The 19,385-nt window shown below is 45.2% G+C and overlaps 2 protein-coding genes across 3 annotated transcripts in view; one reads left to right on the plus strand and one right to left on the minus strand.

Annotated features, from left to right (window-relative positions):
* PI4KA (phosphatidylinositol 4-kinase alpha) overlaps positions 1-14,253 on the minus strand; it is a 155,468-nt gene extending 141,215 nt beyond the window's left edge. For both annotated transcript variants that reach the window (XM_049867016.1, XM_049867020.1), the window contains exon 1: positions 14,049-14,253. In XM_049867016.1, coding sequence (XP_049722973.1) covers positions 14,049-14,195 — 147 coding nt within the window. In that variant the 5' untranslated portion in view covers positions 14,196-14,253. The remainder of the gene's footprint in view (positions 1-14,048) is intronic.
* Positions 14,254-14,467: 214 nt separating this feature from the next.
* SNAP29 (synaptosome associated protein 29) overlaps positions 14,468-19,385 on the plus strand; it is a 30,651-nt gene continuing 25,733 nt past the window's right edge. The window contains exon 1 of the mRNA XM_049866281.1: positions 14,468-14,861. Coding sequence (XP_049722238.1) covers positions 14,640-14,861 — 222 coding nt within the window. The 5' untranslated portion in view covers positions 14,468-14,639. The remainder of the gene's footprint in view (positions 14,862-19,385) is intronic.

Raw genomic sequence — 19,385 nt, forward strand, 5'->3', positions numbered from 1 at the left:
CCTAGCCAGGTGGCCTCCCTCTGCACTTCAAAGGAGCTGAAGCTGATCTTACCTACAATCAATCATTAACTCCCTACCTGTCCTTTGTTCTCTATGTATAAAGACCCTCTCTTCGCTTAACTGGGAAGTACTTTGTATCTTTACTCAGTATTGTCCAACTGCAGCTGTTGCTATTCCTCAATAAAACTGTTTTCTATACCTAAAACAGTATGAATTTTGTTCTTCGACAGATTCTTCCCTACAGTCTTCAGAAAGAGCATGGCCCCACTGACACCTTGACTTTTGACTTCTCACCTCCAAAACCATGAGAGAAAAAATTCCAGTTGTTTTAAGTCAACCTGTGTCTTAGCAATCTAGTGCTGCTATAGCAGAAATAATACAAGTGGCTGGCTTTAACAAATTTATTTTCTCACAGTTTAGAAGCCTAAAAGTCTGAATTCAGGGTGCCAGCTCTAGGGAAGGCTTTCTCTCTCTGTTAGCTCTGGGGGGAGGTCCTTGTCTCTTCAGCTTGTTTCCTGGTTCCTTGGAGATCTCCATGTGGATTAGCATCAATCTTTCCCCGTCTCTGCTTCCCTTAATTGTTTAATCTCTTTTATATCCCAAAAGAGACTGACTCAAACTATACCCTACACTAATCCTGCCTGGTTAGCATAACAAAGACAACCCATTCCAAAATAGGATTATAACCACAGATATAGAGGTTATGTTTCACAACACATATTTTAAGGGGGACATAATTCAATCTACAACACCCCGTTTGTGCTTGCCCTAGTAAATTAACAGTTACCTTCCTCATCACTGTACCCGCTGCACACTACACATTATAGACAACAACTACCTAGTTAAACTAAAGGGGACAATGTCACACAGCCACTTAATGAGGTGAGGAGGAGAAAAAAAAAGGACAAGACCACTAAAACCTAGGCTTCCTAGTACAGAGTTTAACTATGTTACAGTACTTGTCATACAATCAGTAACAGGCACTAAATAAGTATTTGTTGCATGAAGGAAGGAAAGAGGAAATATTAATTAAATGATGATGGAATAATCGAATGAAGTGATACATAATATACAGTCACTCCCTCATAAACCTTACAATCCAGTGGGAGTTATAAAACTAGTAAAAACGGTAACGCAATGAACAACACAAGTCAGAAATCAGACAAAGGAAGACGCTGAAAGCCTGGCACAAGGTCCAAGCTTTGATCCAAAATGCCCCAGAAGCTGGGACTTGTGAGAAAGACATTAGAAGACTTGAACCTGCGTACTATAGCAGGAGTCACACATCAAATAAGGGAAAACCGGTTTCAGTGAGTGGCACATAACAAATAATAGCTGGCACTGATTAAATATTTACCACATGCCAGGTGCTAATTTGGATTAGCTCATTCAATCCTCACAAGAACTTATTAACCAAACCCACTGCCATTCCTACTGCCAGTCATTGGACTCATAGCAACCCTGTAGGACAGCACAGAACTGCCCTATAAGGTTTCCAAGGACTGTAAACCTTTACAGAAGCAGATTGCCACATCTTTCTCCCATGAAACGGCCGGTGTGTTCAAATCATTAACCTTTTGGTTAGCAGCCAAGAGCTTAACCACTGCGCCACCAGGACTCCTCAAGACCTCATTAACCAAAAAACCAAACCCGTTGCCGTCTAGTCAATTCCGACTCATGGCAACCCTATAGGACAGAGTAGAAAGAACTGCTCTATAGGGTTTCCAAGAAGTGCTGGTAGATTCGAACCGCTGACGTTTTGGTTGGCAGCCGAACGCTTAACCGCTACATCACCAGGGTTTCCACGAGACCTCATTAAACTAAAAAAAAAAAAAAAAAAAAAACCAGCGCTATCAAGTCAATTCCGACTCATAGCGACCCTATAGGACAGAGTAGAACTGCCCCATAGAGTTTCCAAGGAGCACCTGGCAGATTCGAACTGCCAACCCTTTGGTTAGCAGCCATAAGCACTTAACCACCACACCACCACCTCATTAGGTAGATATTAATTATTCCAATTCTATAGGTGAAGAAACTGAGACACAGAGGTCAAGGGCCCAGTGCAGAAAAAAAGCTTTAACACAATAAAAATATTTTTTTCAGAATTTTACAACAAAGTTGTTTGTTTCTACTTTTTTGTTTTTTGGTGGGGAGAATGGCAGAGTCTCATTATAAAAGGTCACTGTCTTCATTATCTAGAGCTGCTATGACAATAACACAAAGTGGGTGGCTTTAAAGAACAAAAATTTATTGTCTCAGAGTTTTGGAGGCTACAAATCCGAATCAGGGTATTGGATCTAGGGGAGGGTCCTTCCTTGTCAGCCGCCCCAGGCATTCTTACGAGTTCCTTGGCTTGTAAACAGATCCTCATATGGTCTCTTTGTTCTGTGTGCATGTCTATGTCTGCACTCCCCTTTATATGACACCACTTAGAAGGGATTAGATTTAAGACTCACCCTCCTGGTGGTTAGAAGGGATTAGATTTAAGACTCACCCTCCTGGTGGTGCAGTGGTTAAGTGCTACGGCTGCTAACCAAAAGGTCAGCAGTTCGAATCCACCAGGCACTCCTTGGAAACTCTATGGGGGCAGTTTTACTCTGTCCTACAAGGTCACTATGAGTCCGAATCAACTTGAAGGCAAAGAGTTTTCTGTTCTGGTATGGCCTCATTAACATAACAAAGAAACACCTATTTCCAAACAGGATCACACGGGCAGATACAGGGGGGTTATGACTTCGACATTTATTTCTGGGGGAAACAATTCAATCCACAACAGTCACTAAGCTCAATATCTGACAGCAATGGCCAAGGTTATTTCACTTTATTGAAGAGTTCTCTACCCACTGCTTTAAAGAGGTCAATAAGCCAATGGATCAGAGAAGCAACAGTGTAACTTACTAAAAAAAAAACCAAACCAAACCCAGTGCCCTCCAGTCGATTGACTCATAGCAACCCTATGGAACACAGTAGAACTGCCCCATAGTTTTCAAGGAGCGCCTGGCAGATTCAAACTGCAGACCCTTTGGTTAGCAGCTGTAGCACTTAACCACTACGCCACCCAGGGTTTCTGTAACTTACTCGGGCTTTAAAATGGACCCCTAACAAGATCTTAACCCAAGGTTACTAAAAGGTAGAGTTCCTGGGCAGTGCAAACAGTTAACCTAGTCCACCCTGAGTCACCTCAAAAGAAAGGCCTGGCAATCTACTTCTGAAAAAAATCAGTCATTGAAAATCCTATGGAGCACAGTTCTACTCTGACACACACGTGGTCGCCATGAGTCAGAATTGACTCAGTGGCAACTGGTTGGTTATTAAAAGATGCCACTAGTGTGAATTTTGACTACGAAAATAAGACAACGCTAAACCAAGGAGAAAATAAGATGGTCTCACAAGTCTGGATGACTGGGCAGAAAACTGTGGATGAGAATCGGCCATAAGAGTGGGTGTAGGTAAAGTATTTAGGTCAAAATAAAGAAAGCTACAATAATAGCATTACAAGCTGGGTAATTAAACAATTTTAAAAAAAAGAATACAACTTTTGTTATCTGAAACCTCTGGGAATAGTCTTTTTGGAGAAACAAAATTCCCTGAGAACTAAAGAATAAGTATTAGCAGTAGTTTTCTTGTTAAAAGCATTTTTTTTAATTCAGTCTTTCTCAAATGGACGCTCCCTTAAACAGAGAACACTGAACATAGGTAACATGATAATATGTCCAAAGGATGTGAGACGAAGTCTCGCCATCCTTGCTTCTAAGGAACATTCTGGCGGTACTTCTTCCAAGACAGATTTGTTTGTTCTTCTGACAGTCCATGGTATATTCAACATTCTTCGCCAACGCCATTAATTCAAAGGCATTAATTCTTCTTGGGCCTTCCTTATTCACTGCCCAGCTTTCACATGAATAGAAGGCAACAAAATAACATGGTTTGGATCAGGCATACCTTAGGACTTAAAGTTCTTAAACCGAATAATAGTTTAGCTTAATTAGTAAAGAAAGTTTGCCTTGAGCATTGTGCTCTTTTAAATAACTATCTCTCTGAGACTAAACTGACAAGAGCAACTCAAAAGATTAGCTAGGAAGTTTAGGTGGCATTGAGTTTATGTTAATAGGGGAAGAACAATTCTGAAAAGAAGAGTGAGAATGGCTGCACAACTTAAAGAATGTAATGAAGTCACTCAATTGTACATTTAGAAATTGTTAAATTGGTGTATGTTTTGCTATGCGTATTTTCAACAGCAACAAAAAATAAATTACTATTTAAAAAAAAAGGGTCAGTGGTTGTCCAGGGGGTGAGGGAGGGATGAATAGGTGGAGCACAGGTAGTTTGGGGCGGGGGGGCAGTGAAACTATTCCAGAGGATACTGTAACAGCAAATGACATTACATTTTGTCATTGCATTTGTGAAAACCCATAGAACTGTACAACACATTTTGAGGAACTGCCAAACTGGATTCACGAAAACCACCCATTCTAGCTCAGCTGCTAACCAAAAGGTTGGTGGCTCCAGTCCACCGAGATGTGCCTCTAAAGAAAAGCTTGAAAAATCGGTCACTGAAAACCCTACTAAACAAAGTTCTACTGATATATGTGGGGTTGCCATAAATCAAAGTCAACTCGCCGACAACTGGTTTACTGGTAGCTCTCTACAGCTTTTTTTTTTTTTTTTAATTGTGTTTTAGGTGAAAGTTTACAGCTCAAGTTAGTTTCTCATACAAAATTTATACACATATTGTTATGTTACACTAGTTGCTATACCTGTAATGTAACAGCACAATCCCCCTTTCCACCCCAGATTTCCTGTGTCCATTCAACCAGCTCCTATCCCTTTCTGCCTCCTTATCACGCCTCTGGACAGGAGCTGCCTCCTTGAACTAAGATGCACACTCTTTACAAGTATTATTTTATGTTTTATAGTCCAGCCTAATCTTTGCCTGAAGAGTTAGCTTCGGGAATGGTTTTAGTTCTGGGTTAACAGAGAGTCCAAGGGCCTTGTCTTCTGGGGTACCTCCAGTCTCAGCCAGACGATTAAGTCTGGTCTTTTTACTTGAATTTTTTGTTCTGCACCCCACTTTTATCCTGCTCCATCAGGAACTGTCTGTTGTGTTCCCTGTCAGGCCAGTCATTGGTGGTAGCCAGGCACCATCTAGTTCTTCCAATCTTAGGCTTATGTGTCTCTTGGGCTATTATCTTCCTTGTGTCTTTGGTGTTCTTCATTCTTCTTTGCTCCAGGTGCGTTGGGACCAGTTGATGTATCTTAGATGGCTGCTTGCTAGCTTTTAAGACCTCAGATGCCACTCTCCCAAGTGGGATACAAATTTTTTTTTCCTTGTTTTATTGTGCTTTAAGTGAAAGTTTACAATTCAAGTTGGTTTCCCATACAAAAATGTATACACACACTGTTATATGATCTTAGTTGCTCTCCCTGTAATGTGACAACACACTCCTCTCCACCCCAGTCTATGGCCTTTTTAAGGTGATCAAATTGGTTAAAAATTGTCCTATCTCTGGGCCTTTGCACAAGCTGTATACCCAGTCAGGTATACTCTTTAGTCCACACTTCTCTAACTCTTAATCATCCTTTAGTTTTATTTAAAGACTTCCCTGATTCCTATGCTTTCTGTTATCACACCACTTGTTTTTATTTTTAATTGAGATAAAATCCACATAACATAAAATTCACCAACACCATTTATCTTTGCTTTTTGGTACTTCTTATAATTTTAAATTATATTTACTTGCAATTTTTTACTTAAGGTCTATCTGTCTGTCTACACAGTAAACACTATGACAGCAGGACCATGCTTATTTATTCATCCCTGAAATGCCAGGTGCCTGGCACACAGCAGGCACACAAATGTTATAAGAACGAATGAATGTCACCATCTCTTGCTTTCATAAATAGAGCCTTGGCTGTCCTGAATCCAGACTCCCACACAAGTTCTAAACACGGAAACACTCCGGAAAACTGCACGGCTTTGCAGCAAAGATGGAGCCTCTGAGAACATAACAAATAAATGCAAGTCAGACCTAAGAATTTTGCCTTAATCCTATATTCATTCATCTGTCACACGAATGAAAGTAGTGCTCTGGCTGGCTTGGCAATGCTCACAAAAGACCAAGCTTTTTCCCAAAATGCTGAGGTATGTGAGAAAAGCAAATACAAAAATAAATAAATAAATAAAAGTAATGAGGAAAACAAACTGCACACATAAATATCAGCAATTAAAATCAACAGCTGCTGGTAGAAGGCATTGGAGGCAACCACATCTCCACTGCCTGCAAAGTGCAAACTCACAGAGCAAGAAAGAGAATTTGCAGTCGGGAGCCAGAAATAGAACATTTCTGCCCTCTGGGGGAGCAAACGCATCAGGTTCTATCCCTTTCAGGGCCCAAAAAATTCAAAGTCTCCTCCCTGCCTCATCAATTAAATCCTAGCTTGAACCCTTAAGTTGTGGATTGGATTACGTCCCCCAAAAATGTGTTAAGATCCTAACCCTGTAAATACGACCCTGTTAAGAAACAGTGGGTTTCTTTTGTTATGTTAATGAAATCATACCAGTATAGGATGGGTCTACACAGAGGGGGAAGACAGACATCAAGGAACTCCCAGGGCTCTACTCACTTGTAGCCTCCAAAACTGTAGGATAATGAACTCCCGTTCTCCAGCTCACCCACTTGAGGTATTTTTGTTACAGCTGCACTAGGTAACTAAGATACCTGACATGGGAGACTCTCCATTCTTAGGCCACTTTCTTCCATTTCCAGTCCAATCTCTACTCTTTCCTTTAAATACAGTGTATTTCTGCCAATCTTCATTCTCTTCGTGTGCTTTGGTCTATGCCCTGGATCTGAAATGATCTTCCCTCACCAACCACTCTTAGCATTTACAAATGCCCATCTCCCATTGTTCCGAAACCTTCCCTATGTAAATCCCAGCTGAAAGTCACCTTCCACCAAGTGCCCGTGACACCATCACCTTCTTAGAGTATCCTTCACTTTTCTACTTTGTATTACATTTTTCACATACCTGTCCACACCCAGAGAGAAGAGGTTTGAGCACCCCCAAATCTTTTCCTGCACTTCCTACCCCTACCCGAGAGAAGTGTCAAACAGCTAAATATCCTCCCAGGAGCTTTCCATTGACAAACTACAGAGCCAATCCCAGGCTCTTCTGTGGACAACCAGCCAGGCCTGTACCTATCACTGCTGCTACTAAATTCTAAGTCATTTGAGGGTAGGAACTGTATACACACTTGGCAGACCCAACTACCATAAATAAGCTACCCCTAGAGGGCACAGCAAGGAGTCCCTACTCAAGCAACAGGAATGCAAGTATGAGCTGTTGCTAGTTACCATCAAGTTGACTCCGACTCACGGCAACCGTATGTACAACAGGACGAAACACTGCCTGGTCCTGTGCCATCTTCACGATCATTGGTATGTTCGAGTTCACTGTTGTGACTATTGTGTCAATCCATTTCATTGAGGGTTTCCCTCATTTTCGCTGACCCTCCCCTTTACCAAACATAATGTCATTTTCTAGCAATTGGTCTTTCCTGATGACATGTCCAAAGTAAGCGAGCCAAAGTCTCATCATCCTCGCTTTTACGGAGCTTTCTGGTTCTATTTCTTCTAAGACTGATATGCAAGTACGAAGAGAGTAATAAATGCAAGTTTCCACAGAGATATCACATAATTCTAGTGCTTCTGTCTCGTGTTTTCATTTGTTTAATTCATAACACAACATAGCCAAACATGGTCAGGTATGATCTTGTTATTAAAAGAATAACGTACTTTTTAATGCTGAGTTGTCCAGGAAAATTAAAACCCAATACCACTGAAGCTATAGAAAGATATGCATAAAGATGTTTTGCTCATGCTCTCATAACTAAGTATAATCCTTTGAAAATAGCTGGGCAGTAAACATCAGGATCCATCTACAATTTAATACAGGGAAATAATTTAGAAGATACTAGGTGTTCAAACGTGCTTATGGGAATAAAGTTTTACCAGAGAAAAACTAGAATGTCTAAAGAAATGCTTAAATAAATTATACTATACCAATACAAAAGATAACATGCAGCCATTAAAATATTGTTGTTATTTTTAGCTGCTGTCGAGTCAGCTCCAAACCATGGCGAACTTAAGTACCACAGAAAGAAACGCTACCGGTCCTACCACATCCTCATAACCACCAGTGTGTTCGAGCCCATCATTGTGGCTATAATGCCAATCCATCTCACTGATGGTTTCCCTCATTTTCAATGACCCTCTACCAATTATGAGTCCTTTTCTAGCACCCAGTCTTTCCTGATGACATGTCCCAAGTGAGTGAGTCTGAAGTGATCCATAAGGTTTTCACTGGCTAATTTTCAGAAGCAGATCACCAGGCCTTTTTTCTGGTTTCAGTCTATGTGATGGTTAATGTTATTTGCCAGCTTGATGAGGTTATGATTCTCAGTGGTTTGGCAGACATTGTGCTGATCACTCTTCTGTAATGTAAAACGATCTAACATAAGCCTGTAGAAGTTTCCAGTCTGCCACCTCACCTGCAGACTATGGATTTGCCAGCCCCTACTACCCTATGAGCCAGCATAAGCCTTTAAGTCTGCTACCTGGCCCATGGATTTGGGACGTGCCAGCCCCCAGCAACTGCATAAACTATTTCCTTGAAGTAAATCTTCCTACGTATACTTATATATATGCCTCACTGGTTTTGCTCCTCTACAGAACCCAGACTAAGAGAGTCTGGAACCTCCACTGAAACCTGTTTACCATTGGTGACCCTGATGGTATTTGAAATACCGGTAGCATAGCTTCCAGCATCATAGCAACAACTAAGCCACTACAGTATGACAAACTGACAGATGGGTGGTGGATAAAAATAATAAATACAAACTATTTTTAAAACAGGCAATACAATCACAGAAACACAATGAATATATACCTATGGCCAAAAACTGAGAAGGCGCACCAGGAAATGAAGGTGCTGATGGGTTAATGCGGCACGGTCACAGGCAAAGATTTTTTTCTTCTTCCAATTTCGTCTTAAAATAACTTTAGAGTTGATGTAATAATAATGGTTCTAACAATACGAATACCCTCTGCCAACCTTCATTCTCCTCTTGCTCTCTGGATCGTTCTTTTTTACATAGCCTGGCAAAGGGAAAGGAGAGGAGATGGGAAATGTTCAGCTTTATGATGCGGAAAAAATGCCAACGCCATGATTTTTACTCCCTAGCAGACCACGCTATAAAGCATAAATTGAATAACCTTGAACACCAGACAGCCCACTACCGTCCTCAACACCTGCCCACACATTCCTCCAATTATAGATGAGAGTTAACGAGCTCATTTTCTGGACTACGTATGTCCACCAGGGAGGGTTCAGCCTGTTCCTATTGCTACCGTGTCATTTAAACAACAGATCAATAGTTGGCTAAACCCCTCTATATTCTGGCATTGCAACTGGAGAGAACATTTTAGGGCATGAGGAAAAGATGCCCACCAAAGGCCCTGAGGGTGGAAAGAGGACTAGAAAGGGCAAAGAATACTGCCACCTTTGCAGCTCTGCCCAGGACTCTCAGTGTCATAGAGCCAGGGGTTCCACTCGTATGACACAGGCCAGACAAGAACAGGCAGAATAAAATAGTTCACCTGATTCCCTGGAGACAGAGGAAACGTACCAGGCAAAGCCAAGAGGAAGCTTCGCAGGGACAGCCCAGCACCACTGTGAAGACAAGTGAGAACCAGGAAAGCAGAACAGGACCAGCAGGCAGATGGAAATCAGAGAGAGGGAGTCTGGAAGTAGACTGTAGGCAGAGATCCTGGTGCTGAAAAGCCTCTCTTTCTTTCCTATTTTTCTCCTCTTGCCTTTCTCCCAGAAGGAGAGGACTCAGGACTAAGTAGGACTTGGTCCAGAAAGCTTCACAGAGGGCATCCTTAGGGGTAGGCTGCAATCCCAGGGGTGGGGCTCAGGGATGGTAGTTCAGTCTTAGGGGCAGCCTAGCAGGAAAAGGTCAAAGCTCCAATATGGATCCGAGAACAGGTGCCCAATGGTTGTGGGTTTAGCTGTCTGAACATGGCAAGAGTTTGGTGACCAGGCCTGGAATACAAGAGTAAAGGAAGGGCTTGTAGCAAATTTGAACGACAAAATTTGGACTGTTTCTTACACACCTATTCCTAGTACATACCAATACACAATGGGCGCTCGATCAATGCTCTCTGAATGCAAGAGTGAGCTAAGTAATGGAAAAAAAAGTCAAACCCACTGACTAGGGACAGAACTCGTTCCACCATCAGGGATCAGAGTGGGCGAGTGGCGTCAGTAAAGACAACTGTAACACATAGAGGGACACAGATTGGGAAGGTAGGTCATTAATGTGCTTCAAGTACCACCAAAAGCACTTTGGGGCTGCATGAGTTACCAACATCTGAGCTGAAATGGCAGGTCTTGTTCAGAAAACAGAGCCCTCCACAAGTCAACCCCATCTGGACCAAGCCCCAATCAATGCCCTGCTCTCTCTCTGAAGGAAGAGGAGAAAAACGAAAATGAAGAAACAAGAAACATATGTTTCAACACTCATCTCCCCACTTAAGTCTCCATCTTTATTACTCCAGGTGAATACTCAGAAGTTGCTTTACTCTTTAGAACCTCAAGAATCTGTTCCTTAGGAATGCTAAGGGATGCTTGTCAATTGTTTTGAAGTATGGGAAATGCAGTAAGCAGATACATTATACAGGATGAAAGAGTAACGATGATCCCTTGCATAATCAAGTCTCAAAATCCTCAATAGACAAAAGAAATTCACATATATTTGATAGGATAGGCCACCTACAGAAGCTGCTGTTAAGTAATAAATTGCCTGAAGGGTTCCCAAGACCACCCACACATACATAGCTGTACTCACGGCTGAAGTTTATTACAATGAAAGGCTATCAGCAAGGGAAAAAGACACAGGTGGAGTCTGGAGAAACTCCGTGAACAGGCTTCCTTATATTCTCTCCTCCTGTGAAGGTACACGCCAAGCACACTCCTTTCTACAGCAGCAAAAAACGCAGTAACGTGTGCAATGTTTCTGCCCAGGAAAGTTCATTAGAGACCCAGTACTCAAGGTTTTTATTGGGGGCTGGTCATGTAGGCACTATCTGACTAGCAACTACCAAAGTTCCAGATTCCCAAAAGAAGGCAAGTGTTCAGAATAAATCACATTGTCTGTACCCAGACTGGGCACACTGAAACACCTTTATCAGTTAGGGAATGGAAGCAACACTTCAAGTACCAAGTTCCCTGAGGCCAGCCAAGGGCCACCTTTGTAAGCAAGCCCTTCTAAGGACAGTAGCCTGCTATATTAACACTTTTCTGCACAGAAGTGGTTTGTAAATGTTGCAAAAGAGACCACAGGGCCTCCGAAAGAAAGAGATATTAGGGAGCTGACACCCTAAACACTGTGTTAATTAACTGTAAACTATATTGCAGTCTTGACAATTGAAGCAGTTACAACAAGATATAAAGCTAACACTGCTCCAATTGCAGAAGGTTTTTGCAGTGAAGAAAGAGTTAACTGAGTGGGAAAGGATGCCACCACTGCTTCTTTAAGATTATTCAATTCCATGCACCCTCTTCTCTCTTCTCCCTGAATCCAACAAGCAAACTCCTGATACACTTTTTGGTTTCTATTAACCAAGAGATTAAGCTCTCCTAAGAGAATACGCTGATTTAATAAGCCAGCACCATCACTTAATGGTAACGACATCAACAAACACAACTGACGTCCTTGATTCCGACTCATGGCAACCCCATGTGTGGCAGAGTAGAGCTACTTGACAGGGTTTTCATGGCTATAACCTTTGAGAAGGAAATCACCGGCCTTTCCTTCAAGGCGCTTCTGGGTGGGCTCAAACCACCAACCTCTCGGTTATTAGGTAAGCACTTAACAATCTGCACCCAGCGACTCCTAGCAGTGATCCATTTATTAGGTACTCCAAGTGCCTGCCTTTGTGTCATTGCATTGATCAATACTTCTATCAAGTGCTATCCCTGCTGTTTACACAAGGAAGCAGAGGCTTAGAATAGGGAGACGACCTTCTCAAAATGACACTAAAAAGCAAGTAACGTTATCGCTGCTGTGTGCCGTCAAGTCGATTCCAACGCACAGCAACACCACAGGGTAGAGTATAACTGCCCCATAGGGCTTCCTAGGCTGAAATCTCTACAGAAGCAGATCACCAGGTCTTTTCTCCCATGGAACAGCTAATGGGTGGGTGCAAACCGCTGACCTTTCGGTTAGCAGCTAAGCACTGAACCGTTGTGCCACAAGGGCTCCTTAAACAAGTAATAAACCAAACCCATTGCCATCGAGTCAATTCCGACTCATAGCAACCCTAAAGGACAGGGTAGAGCTGCCCTGTAGGGTTTCCAAGACTAATCGTTACAGAAGCTGACTGCCACATCTTTCTCCCGCTGAGCCGAGTGCTTAACCACTATACCACTGGGGTTCCTTTAAGGAAGTAACACAGGATTTAAATTCCCACGGCTCTATCTCCAAAACTCGTGTTCTTTCCATTCTATTGCACTCCTTCTTTAATTAGTAGTCAGGCCGGTATCAGTCTCCCAGGACCCGCTCACCCTGCAAAACCAAAAACCAAATATGTTGCCGTCGAGTCAATTCCGACTCATAGCGACTCTATAGGACAGGGTAGAACTACCCCATAGAGTTTCCAAGGAGCACCTGGTGGATTCCAACTGCCAACCTTTTGGTTAGCAGAGGTAATGCTTAACCACTACACCACCAGGGTTTCCCTTACCCTGCAGGTGAGTGATAAAATCAAGATTCAGAACCTACAAAGCCCAAGACTAAGCTGTACTAACTACCAAAGTGCCTAAAACAGCCTTTTGGCTTCACTCCATCACCAGAGCTACAAAACCATCCCCAGCTGCAGCAGGCAGGTCTCTAGGCATCATTGCTCTTCTCTTACTGTCAGGGAGTGTCCTCTCTCATCTGCCAGAAAGCTGTGCGTAAAAATAATGCTATCCCTTCAGGGCTAACACACCGCAATGAATCTCATCACATACTGGTGGGGGAAGAAAGCTGACATTTACTGCGCACCTACCTACCCTGTGCCTTGTCCTGTGTATGCGCTTTATGCTTAAACTCATTTAATCCTCAAGAACAATCTCATCTCACTAATAAGGAAACAGAGGCTCAGAGGGTTGAAGTAACTTGCCAAACACGACACAGATATAAGTGACAGAGCAGGGGCCAAATCTAATTCTGACCCTAAAATCTGCGTTCTTCCCACCATCCCGTGGCACACCCTTGAGTGTCTTTCACCCCCCAAGAGACAGGACTCCTCTGGAGCACGTTTTGCCTTCTCCTCTGAAGCAACTCCGACCTTAATTCTCTGCCCAATGACAAGACAGTTCACTCCCCTTATCTGCCACTGTCCCTTCTCCTTCAAATACGCACTCTTTTACCCAGTCTTAAACACGCCCCCCTCTAGTCCCCCACCTGCCTCAGAAAATAACACTGAGCCGCCGAGTTGCAGTTTAGAAAGCGGTTTCACATACGCTGTTTCATATGCCCCTTCCCAACAATCCCGCGAGTAGGGCAAAGCAGGCGAAAGCACCCCCATTCTATGGGAAAGACATCTCCCCTAGGTTGTGGAATAACAGGCAGGGGAAGTCGGGGCCAGACCCCCAGGTTCTGACCCCGGTCCTCGGCTCTTCCAGCAGCTCCTCACAGCCGCCACGTCCCGGTCCCCGCCCTGCGATGTCACAAGGTGGCTCACGGCTCGAACCCCCACCCGCCCAGCCGACTCCTCCCCCACGACCCTCACCCCGCCTGCCCTCTTCCCCCTCCCCGGCGCCTCCTCACCCCACTGGCTGTCTCCCCTCAAGAGCGCCCTCCCCCACTGAGCCTCCTACCCCCAGTCCCAGGCTGCTCGCGACCCCCGCTCGGCCTCCTGCAGACCTCCGCCCGCCTGCCTGCCTGGCCGCCCAGGCCCCTCCTGCTGTCAGCCCGCGGCCGAACCGGCCGAGGTTACCTTCTCCAAGGATGCCGGTCTCTGCACGGCTAGGGAGCGGGCCAGTGACAGGACTGTGTTGAAGTAGAAGCCCCGCGAGCCGCTGGTGTTGGAACTGGAGCTGGAGCCGGAGCTGCCGCTGCCTCCCCGGGCCGCGGCCGCCGCCATCGTCGCGAGCCACGGCGATGCCCGCTTGCCTTCCGCGCCCGGCCAGCGAGTGCCGACCCCGCCGCGCAGGCGCAGCAGCATCCGGCTTCCCTGCCACGTGACCTCTCTATTGCCGACACGGGACGGAGCGTCGTCTCCGGGCGGTTCCACCGCAGCGCGGGGGGGAGAAGCCTCGAGCCAGGCCGCGGTCGCGCGCGCCGGGCGTGGCTCCCCCCCAGACGCGGGATGTGATGGTAGGCTCCGGGGGTGGGTCCGCTCGCGCGCTGCGGACGGAAGGAGGCGGGCGCGGCGGCCGGGCGGTGGGGGACGGGCGGCGACGGCGGTGCTGCAGGGTGCACGGAGGGGGCGCTTCCGAGGTCCCGGTGTCCCGGCGGTCCCGCGAAGGCTATTCCTTGACTTGGCCGCACACCTCCTTCTTCCCAGGTCGAGGCCAGCGCCGGCACCATGTCGGCCTACCCCAAGAGCTACAACCCGTTCGACGACGACGCGGAGGACGAGGGCGGCCGGGATTCCCGCGACCTCCCCGACGGGTCCAGCGCGGCCGCGGACAGGCAGCAGAGCCTACGGCAGGAGGTGTTACGCAGGGCCGAGGCCACGGCTGCCAGCACCAGCCGGTCCCTGTCCCTCATGTACGAGTCCGAGAGGGTCGGCGTTGCTTCTTCCGAGGTGAGCCTGGGGCAGGGCAGGGCGGGACTGGACCGGCGGGCTGGGACTGCCCAACGGGGTCGAGAAATGCTTCGTTAAGGATCTTTTGGAAAATCTTGGGTCTAGTTTCCTAAATTAGGTTCTTGTATTTTCATGACTTGATTTATAATCTTTTGTTAACTTTGTAAGTAGATGTGCGTGTGGGGGTGCTTGAAAGATCCCGGGGGTCTCCCTCAGCTCTTAGTCTGCTTACTTGATTCTCTTTTTCTTTTTTTCTACACCGAGTTCAAAGGTTTGTAATGCCCAGGTAAGTGAAAATTCTGGAAAATAGAGGCTGGCTTAGGGAAATGAAAGATCTGCTTGTTTTTACGTAAGTCTGTGGGCAGAAGCAGAGACTGAAGGCTCTGACCATTCTTCCTGGAATGACCCAGAGTGAGTGAGGAATGTGCCGGTAGCAGGTGTCAGGTGATGCCCTGAAGTATCAGGACATAGGGACCTTGAGTTCTTCCTCCTTCCAGACTCCTCCTCCATCCACATCACCAGTAGAAATGTTGAGATCCTACCGGTCTAAGTCATAGCCTGAGTTGAGGAGGTTTACCTTTACTTCCCAGACACAAACGGAGATGTCCTAGGTAGACAGTGTATGGGTTGGGATGTTGTATTGGCCCAATTCACCTTTGCTAGTTCTTTCCTATTTGTAGAAGGTTCCAGAGAGTGGGACTTTAAATGGGGACTGTTTTTCTTTCTTACACATCACACTCTCTTCTCGGCCTACTCAGGATATAGTTTTGTTTGGGCAGAGAAAAAAGTTTTAAAAAATGTGTTCGTAGATTACCGGTATGTCATGTAAGACTAATTAATTGTAAGCACTTATTGGTTTGGAAGTATAATACTTGAAACTAAAGTGTCGTTTTCCTCCTTGGCCTCTTCCATAATTCTTTTCTCTGGCAAGGTTCATTCTGACCTGGTTGCTTATGGCCTTGGACAGTGTTGAGGCCTTGCTAATAGTCATCATCCCTGTCGTTTCTTCATTGCCACTTTCTTGGGTTATTTCTCTTCCCCATTTTGTGTTTCCATATTGTTGGCCCGCCTTCCTGTCTTTAATCTCATTGAAGAAGCCTAGCTTACAGACCTCACATTTCATACCTGCAGAATTTTTACGTTTAAGGGGAAAGCTTTGACTTAGATTTGGGAGGAGAGCCTGCGATCTTACGTGGAGGGATCACTTAATTGAGGGTTCCAGGCCCAAGAAGGCCAACGAAGAACTGTTTGAAGAGGTATTTTTGGAAACAGAACAAATGAGATAAGAAATCAGAGTGACCTGAAGGAAGGCATCATGGTAGAGGATAAATTTGAGTCCACCTTTAAAGACGTGGTATAGGCAAGCGGAGTGAGAAGGGAAGATGTTCCCAGGGAAGACAGGAGAATGCATAAAGGCATTGGCCCAGCAACAGAACCCCTGGGCTCCCAAGTAAGAGAAATGATGTGCAGGATGTATCAGAGGAAAGGGATGGAGGAGGCAGTTGAGGCGTTTTTGCTGGTCAGAGGGTAGAGTGTAGTCCCATAATCCAGGAGAACCAAAAACATAATAGATGTGAGTTGTTTGAAACTTACTATGGTGAGAAGCCCCCCAAAGGTGCTCTCTATGCAGTGGGGACTATAAGAAAAGGCAGAGTGGCACCTCAGGCATGTGAGGCCTGGGCTGGGCAGATGACAGGCTCTATAATCAGTGCAGTTACAAGTTGGATTTTTCCACAATTGACTCAGTTCTCAATGATCAGAGGCCCTGGGAACAGGAATGATCAGCATCCCCCACCCCAAACCGGTTGCTGTCAACTGAGTTATGACTCATGGCAACCCGCTGTGTGTCACAGTAGAACTGCACTCCGTAGGGTTTTCAGTAGCTGATTTTGGCAGTAGATCGCCAGGCCTTTCTTCCTGAGGTGACTCTGGGTGGGCTCAGACCATCACCATCTCAGTTAGTAGTCTAGTGCTTAATCATTTGCACCATGCCGCAGCTTCGCCCCACTCTACCCTGTCTAAACTATCTTTGAATCATTCCTTCAGAGTTGGGGCAGGATTAGGGGTGAGTTTGCCGGTCAGTACACAATTGAGTCACAGAGAAATTGCTCCCAGCAGACCCAAGTATACCCTGCTCGCCTTCTTACTAGCCAGTGGCCTATGAAACCCAGCTCTATAAGAGATGCCAAAATATATCAGATTTCTGTAGAGAATCAGGAGTTTATAAATCACATTCGGTTGTAACTGCTAGATGCTGCCAAGTTGGCCCCCGACTCATGGAAACCCCATGCACAACTGACTGAAACTCGGTCCAGTCCTGTGCCATCCTCATGATTGCAGATTGGACCGTTGTGATCGTAGGATTTTCATTGCCTGATTTTCGCAGGTAAATTATCAGGTCGTTCTTTCTAGTCCATCCTAGTCTGGAGTCCCTGGGTGATGCAAGCAGTTAACATACTCAGCAGCTAAGGAAGAGTTGGCAGTTTGAGTGCACTCAGAGGCCCACTGGAGGAAAGGCCTGGCGATATACTTCCAAAAATCAGCCAATGAAAACCCTACAGAACACAGTTCTACTCTGCACAAATGGGGTCACTATGAATTGCTGTCAACTTAACAGCAACTGTTTGATTTTTTTTTTTTTTTTCCAGACTCACATTAGGCTGGGATAATCAGAATTCAGTCCAGCTTGGCGGAAGTAGGAAAATTACTTAGTCAGGTCACCTCTAGTGAAGGAGAGCTGCCCTTCTCCTGCTGTGAGACCTGGCAAGGGTTATTGTCATAAAGGCTCTGACTCAGGTTGTGACCTCCAAGGGGCAGAGGAGAAGCAGCCAGGGCAGGACCAGTCCCACCAGCTGGCTTCCTAAGCACATATACAAACTGGGGAGACTTTGCAGTCACCTTGCTCTTCGTTTTGACAAGCGTGACTTCCTTTTTTTTTTTTTTTGATGTCTTTTTCTGAGGTTTAATTTTTGTGACAAGATATTCCAGTCATATGATTCAAAATTCAAAACATGCAAAAGAGTGTGAAGTCTCCTCCCTTGCCCTTCCTTCGCCACCCTCTGCCAGCTAAAACCAAACCAAACCCATTGCTGTAGAGTTGATTCCAACTCGCAATGATCCTATAGGACAGAGTAGAACTGCCCCCATAGGGTTTCCAGGAAGCAGCTGGTGGATTCAAACTGCTGACTTTCTGGTTAGCAGCCAAGCTCTTAACCACTATGCTACCAGTTATTGTTGATTTTTTCAGTATCATTATGGAGACATTTCAAGTGTGAGGACATAATTATAGTGTTTTTTCTTGTATCTTTTTAATACCGTAAATGGAACATTTCATACATTCTCATCTGATCTTTGCCTAACAGGATAAGAGATTGTTCCAAAACAATATGTAATGAGCTGCCCCCTTTTTTTTTTAAGTGGCTATTCCAGAGCCCTGGTGGCGCAGTGGTTAAGAGCTCAGCTACTAACTAAAAGGTCAGCAGTTTGAATCCATTTCTACTCTGTCCTGTAAGGTTGCTATGAGTTGGAATTAACTCGACAGCAGCGGGTTTGGCTGTTTTTTTATGTTGTAGTCCAGGCTCCCTGGGTGGCGCAAACCATTTGCAGTTGACTACTAATTGGAAAGAAGTCCATGGGTACCACAGGTGGTTTATTCTTGACTACTAATCTAAGAGCTGACTTGACGGTACTGGGTAGCCGGGGTACTAATCTAAGGGTTGGCTCTTCGAACCCACCCTGTGGTATCACAGAGGAAAGGCCTGTCAATCTACTTCCATTCAGATACAGCCAAGAAAACCCTATGGAGCAGTTCCACTGTGTAACACATGGGGTCGCCATGAGTCAAAATCAACTCGATGGCACAGGTTTGGTTTGGTTTACCAACCAAAAAAACTGATTGCCATTGAGTCAATTCCAACTCAGAGCAACCCTATAGGACAGAGTAGAACTGCCCCGTAGAGTTTCCAAGAAGTGCCTCGTGGATTCAAACTGCTGACCTTTTGGTTAACAGCCATAGCTCTTAACCACTACACCACCAGGGTTTCCTACTAACTGAAAGGTTGGTGGTACGAATTTACTTAGCAACACCACAGAGAAAAGGCCCGACGATCTACTTCCTTAAGATTACAGCCAGTGAAAACCCCATAGAGCACAGTTCTACTCTGACACACATGGAGTTGCTACGAGTCTGAACTGACTTGACCGCAACAGGTATATCATATTCCATTGAAGAAGTGACTTTTATTTATGTAGCCAGTCCCCTTATGATAGGCGTTTGACCATTTGCACCATTTTGGTGAACCTGTTTGCATCATACTTGGCCTGGGTGTTTGTACATCTTTTATCCATCCTTGCAGAGAAGACTGGCTGTACTGGAGGCTTTCCTTCCCCTGTGACAGCTGAGATTGCTCCAGTGACATTTCTGGGGCCTAGGATCTCAGTTCAGGGGAGTCCAGCACTGAACTTCAAGCCAGAGCCCAGTAGTTGATGCAGTAGCATTGGTGTCAAGGGAGTGGTGTTTGGTAA

Source organism: Elephas maximus, chromosome 22, assembly GCF_024166365.1.
Source record: "Elephas maximus indicus isolate mEleMax1 chromosome 22, mEleMax1 primary haplotype, whole genome shotgun sequence".
In the NCBI taxonomy this organism is placed as follows: Eukaryota; Metazoa; Chordata; class Mammalia; order Proboscidea; family Elephantidae; genus Elephas; species Elephas maximus.